This window comes from Enhydra lutris, unplaced genomic scaffold (genome assembly GCF_002288905.1).
Source record: "Enhydra lutris kenyoni isolate GAN:26980312 unplaced genomic scaffold, ASM228890v2 scaffoldscaffold2, whole genome shotgun sequence".
Lineage (NCBI taxonomy): Eukaryota > Metazoa > Chordata > Mammalia > Carnivora > Mustelidae > Enhydra > Enhydra lutris.
Genome location: NW_019154086.1, coordinates 6,561,793 through 6,567,792, shown reverse-complemented (window position 1 = coordinate 6,567,792; position 6,000 = coordinate 6,561,793). Strand labels below are relative to the sequence as shown.

Genomic DNA, 6,000 nt, shown 5'->3' with positions numbered 1-6,000 from the left:
AGGGCCCGTAAGTTTTCCTATCAGTGCTGTGTGTGTGAAGTGGAAAGGGGTCAAAATGAATTTATGACTTAGTGGCGTTTATCAGGGATTCATTCTGGTTTTTTTTTTAAAGATTTTATTTATTTTTTATTTGACAGACAGAGATCACAAGTAGGCAGAGAGGCAGGCAGAGAGAGAGAAGCAGGGCTTGATCCCAGGACCCTGGGATCATGAGCTGAGCCGAAGGCAGAGGCTTTAACCCACTGAGCCACCCAGGCACCCCAGGGATTCATTGTTGACATTTCCAACAATCAAAGCACTTGGAAACCTCAACTTAATACTGAGTTTCTCTCCTTAGCTATTACGGTATTGACACAAGTTTATTCACTGGGATCGAAATGATTTATCCAATAAAGATGGACTCAGAGGCATAGGAAGCACATTCCTAAAGATTTGATCCATTAGAATAATCAGACAAAAGACATAAAGAGAAGCTTCAGCTGCTTTGTATTTCAGAGCAATCTTACTTTGGATCTTTTGATTTAATATCAATGAAATTCCATGAGCATTTCCTGATGCAAGCACATGAGTCATAACCTGGAAGGCTGAATCATAGTCTACTGCTAGGGGGTCCTGCTAAGCTCTGCCATTCTTTCAGAGGAGGGTTGCCCAGGTAAGCCAATTTTTTCAGATAGTCACAAGGCTCTAGTTGTGGAATATCAGGATTCTGCCTGTAATATTTCTGCAACTTCTCTAGCACTGTGGGCAACCCCACTGTGGAGGCGTAGAACATGGGCCCACCCTTGTGCCTTGGCCATCCGTACCCATGTAAATAGACAACATCGATGTGCTCTGGAGTGGCAGCCATCCCTTCTCCCAAGATACGGAATGCTTCATTGATGAGTGAATACAAACAGCGCTCGAGGATCTCATCCCGGCTAATGACACGTGGCTCGATGTGATAGGTTTGCCTGTACTGTGACAGGAATTCAGAGAGCCAGGGGTCAGGTTTGTGAATCCTACCCAGTGGCTTATCATATTGATACCAACCCTTTCCTGTCTTCTGGCCAAATCGTCCTGATTCACAGAGCATATCAGGAATTGGGCAATATCTCTCGCTGCCTCGCTTTCGGGCAGGCGCTCCTGAAGGCAACATAGGTCCAGTAAGACCTTGCCCTTGTCGAGATTTCCACCCCACATCCAGTCCAGCAAGATCTGACACTCTAAAAGGTCCCATTTTGAAACCAAACTCTTCCAGCACCTGATCTATCTCCTCTGGCTTACCGCCCTCTTCCAATAAGAAATATGTCTGATTGTAATAAGGCTTCAACATTCGATTGCCAACAAATCCAAAACAGTTACCTATAACTACTCCAATTTTTTTAATCTTTTTTGATAAATTCATAACTGTGGCAATGGTAGTAGGGGAAGAGTACTGGCTGGGAATAATCTCTAACAACTTCATGATGTGAGCTGGTGAGAAGAAGTGAGTGCCAATGACCAAGTGAGGGCGATCAGTGGAAGAAGCAATCTCGTCAATGTTCAAGGCTGAAGTATTGGTGCACAGAAAAGCTTCTGGCTTGCACACAGCTGACAGTTCAGCAAAGACCTGCTTCTTCAAGTTAATTTCCTCAAATACTGCTTCGATGACTAAATCTACACCACCTAGCTCCTTCAGGGATGTGGTTAACCTGGGTTTTGGTCCTAACCAATGGTGGCTGCTGGGCTGCATTTTGGATGCTTCCTTTTCCAAGAGGGAGGTTATTAACTGCTCAGCAGTCTCTAGCTGCTTCTTGTCCAATTCCACAGCAATCACAGGGATCCTGGCCTTCGCAAGAGCAGTGACGATGCCTCGGCCCATTGTTCCCAAGCCTGCAGATGAGAGTGAAGAGGAAAAAGAATGGTTCAGTGATATTGGGAACTGAAAAATTACTCGGTAAATGGGAGGCTTCTGTGGCAACAGGGCATTTAAAGAGATCGATGGGAGGAATACAAATGGACTGAATATTAGTTAAGATTAGGCTCTGTGTTAAATGCTCCAGAGGATGTGACATTGAGTAATATTCACGAGTGCACACACACACACACACACACACACACACACAATATTAGGACTGATAAACAGTTCAGCAAGGTTGTATAATACAAGATCTATATATAAGAATCAATTGTATTCTGTATACTAGCAATGAATAATCAGAATATGAATTAAGAAAACAATTCTACTTATACTAGTATTAAAAAAATAAAGTACTTCAGAATAAATTTAAGAAAGAATTGGAAGACTTATAATGCTAAAACCCACAAATCATTACTGAAATAAAGAAGACCTAATAAAGAGATATACATCCCCTGTTCTCATAGATCAGGAGACTTAATATTGTTAATATGGCAATACTACCCAAACCGATCTGCACCACCAATGCAATCCTCATCAAAAATTCAACTGGCTTTTTGCAGAAATCAACAAATTAAATTAAGCTGATCCTAAAATTCATACATAAATACAAGGAATCAAGAATCACCAAAGACATTATTAAAAAAGAAGAACAAAGTTGGAGGATTGACTCTTCCCAATTTAAAAATTTATGACAAAGCTACAGTATTCAAGTATTCAAGTGTGGTATAAGGGTAGACCTATAGAATTGAGAGTCCTGAAATAATCTCGTAACTGTGGCCAACTGGCCAAGATAATTCAATGGGGGAAGAATAGTCTTTTCAACAAATGATGCTGGGACAGCTGGGTATCCACATGCAAAAGTATGATGTTGGACTACTGTGCACCATATACAAAAATTAATTCAAAATGGATCACGGACTGAAGTAGGAGCTAAAACCATTAAACTGCTGTGAGTAATTCTCCATGATCTTGGATAAGACAATGGTTTCTTACGACATCAAAAGCATAAACAACAAAAACAAAAAACAGATTAATTAGATAACATCAAAATCAAAAAATTTTTGTGCTTCAAAGGATACCATACAGAGAGTAAAAAGAACCCCATGGAATCATCTATCTAATAAGGGACTTGTATTAAAATATATAAACAATTCTTACAACTCACAATAAAATACGATTTAACTTAAACATTTTTTCTGAAGAAAATACACAAACAGCTAATAAGCAATGAGAAGATGCATCCTTAATCATGAAGGAAATGCAAATCAAAACCACCATGAGCTACCACTTCACACCCATTAGGAGAGAGATCATTAAAAAGAGAGATGTACAAGTGAGGATGTAGTGAACTTGAAATCCTGACGCACTGCAGGAAGATTACAAATCCTTTCCCCAGACTGGGGAAGGGAAAAGGAAAGGGAGTATTACTTTAAGCAAAGGCAAGAACAGAACATGTAGACAAATTATTTGATGGCAAAGATGTTACTGTTCCTTCCCCTTACCATTTCATTTTTCTTCTGGGCACATGGAAAACTATTCTAGATCCTTTATTTCTTTAAAGATTTTATGTATTTATTTGAGAGAGACACACAGTGAGAGAGAGGGGACACAAGCAGAGGGAGTGGGAGAGGGAGAAGCAGGTTTCCTGCCACACAGGGAGCCTGATGCGGGGCTCGATCCCAGGATCCTGGGATCATGACCTGAGCCCAAGGCAGACGCTTAATGACTGAGCCACCCAGGTGCCCCTATTCTGGATCCCTTGTATCCTGATAGGGCCTGTGAGTACTTCCGGTCAATGAAATGGGAAAGGAGCGTAGTGTGGGATCACGATTGGCGCCCAGAACCTCCCACAAGATCCTTAATTACTTCAGGGGTGTAGAGGCTGCAGAGAACAACTGTGAGGCCTTGGAGGAGACCCTTGAGCAGGTGTTGGCAAACTAGGGTCTGTGTGCCAAATCCATCCCACCATCTATTTTTGTACTACCTATGAGCTACGGATGGTTTTGCATTTTGAATAGTTGAAAAAAGAACAAAAACAAAAACAACAATATTTTGTGACACATGCAAATTATGTCAAATTCAAATTTTAGTCTCATAAATAAAGTCTTACTGGAGCACAACCACACTCATTTCTTTCCATATCATCTATAACTGTTTTGTGTGCAGAGTTGTTTTGGTGCTGCAAAAGAGATCATACAGTCCAGAAAGCCTAAAATATTTACCATATGGCCCTTTAAAAAAAAGTTTATTGACCCTTATTCAGGAGAATGACAGTCATTACTTAGAAAAAACCTGTCCTAGAATGGCCTTATAGAGCAAGCAGGAAATAAATCTTTATTGTGTTAAGCCACTGAGATTGTTATCTGTTACAGCAGCAAGTTATCTGTTACCTCATCAACCCATTGTGGATGAAACCGTTTTGTGAAAACTATTTATATATTATTCTTCTGTACTTCTCATTGACTAGCTTTGGGGATTGGTTGGTTTTGTTTTGTTTTTTGGGGGATTGGTTTTGAATACAGAACGTTATCAGACATCAGAAATCCTTGTTTCTCTGGAATATATTTAAATTTCAAACTGTATTAATTTATTTAATGTAATAAATATATTAAATTAGTTAAAAACATTTAATTTTCCAAAATTAATAAACATCTGCATTTCACTCAGTAGCCAGAAGGCTGGATAGCTCTCGCTGCTATAGCAACTTGTATCCAAAACTTCGGCCTGGGTAAAGGGTTCAAATGGGGTTCAAAACCCTGGCCTCCTAGCTTTCAGTCCCAAGCCTCACATACAATTTTTAAGAGTATAGAAATTATAATCTCTCAGAGACAATGAGGACTAACAAGATGTAACGTGAAAATACTTTGTAAAGTGTCACATAAGGTAGGCGGGATCTCAGAAAGGACCACAGAACAGTGAAAAAAAGGCACCTGGGAGGGTCAGGCACAGTTCTTCCACGTTCACCTCGTGGAGCGGACCTGAATGACCTGGAATCCAAATCACGAAGTGGACCAAACTAATGCTTTTTGCAAGTGTCCCAGCCGTAACTTTAGATTCTCTTCAGCTCTATAAACGGACACATTTCATTTAATCACTGAAACAATAAAAACATGAAAACACAATGTATATTTATTTCAGAAAGTTCTTAGCTCTGGGCACCTGGGTGGCTCAGTCGGTTGGGCAGCTGACTCTTGGTCCTGGCTCAGGTCATGATCTCAGGGTTCTGCAATGGAGCCCCACATCAGGCTCTGCACTCAGCAAGGAGTCTGCTTGAGGTTCTCTCCCTCTCTTTTTGTCCCTCCCCCTGCCCACACACACACTCTCTCTCTCCCCTCTTCTCTTTCACCCAAACAAATAATTAAATTGTAAAAAAATATAAATAAATAGTTCTTAGCTCCTAATTTCTCTTCTCATGAACTTGTGGTCTCAAAGATCTCAAAAAAAGGGGGAGCCTGAAAAACCAAGATTTTCATTGTTGATAGTTATGTTTCCAAAGGTGCATATTGTATTTATACTGAATTTAGTTCCCTAATTTTTCCTCATTAAACACATGGAGGGGCAAGGGGTCCTGCTTCCCTAACAACTCATTGTCTTTAACTGCCAAGGAATTAATTCTAGTCAAGAACCTCTTCTATTGACAGAAGTAAAGACAGAACAAAGGATGCATTCATTGAAGGTTCTGCTGTTTTGGTCAACTGCAGTCTTCTCCCTTTTGGATGGCTTTAGAGCTCAGGCAAGGAGGGGGGACATGAACTTGCAGTAGTGCTGACCTTTCTGAGAAGACTGGAAATGGGCTCATGGAAGAGCACACTTGGGGTTTTGCCAGGGGCAGAGTGAAAGGACGGTAAGTCATGGAGTTGGAGGGCACTGACAAGAGAGTGGCTGAAGGGATGACCCTGGAAGCGAAATTTAGAAAGAGAAGAAAGTAAAGATAAGGGGAGCTGATTAAGTAATGGATATAGTTGGAACAACCAATGAAGAGATGTGGGAAGATACAAGGTTGTGGGGGAAAGGTCAGAATTTGAATTGCAGACGTGGAGATACATTAGGGTATAGGCAAGAGCCAAGGAAAAGTCCTAAGTAGGGGGTCACGGGAAGTGAAGTGAGGTGAACGTCACCGG

At 40.8% G+C, this 6,000-nt stretch overlaps 1 protein-coding gene across 2 annotated transcripts in view; it reads right to left on the bottom strand.

Annotated features, from left to right (window-relative positions):
- Window positions 1-242: 242 nt before the first annotated feature.
- The window catches only part of LOC111150208 (enoyl-CoA hydratase and 3-hydroxyacyl CoA dehydrogenase), a 48,518-nt gene continuing 42,760 nt past the window's right edge, over window positions 243-6,000 (bottom strand). For both annotated transcript variants that reach the window (XM_022507628.1, XM_022507636.1), the window contains exon 7: window positions 243-1,851. In XM_022507628.1, the coding sequence (XP_022363336.1) occupies window positions 590-1,851 (1,262 nt within the window). In that variant the 3' untranslated portion in view covers window positions 243-589. The remainder of the gene's footprint in view (window positions 1,852-6,000) is intronic.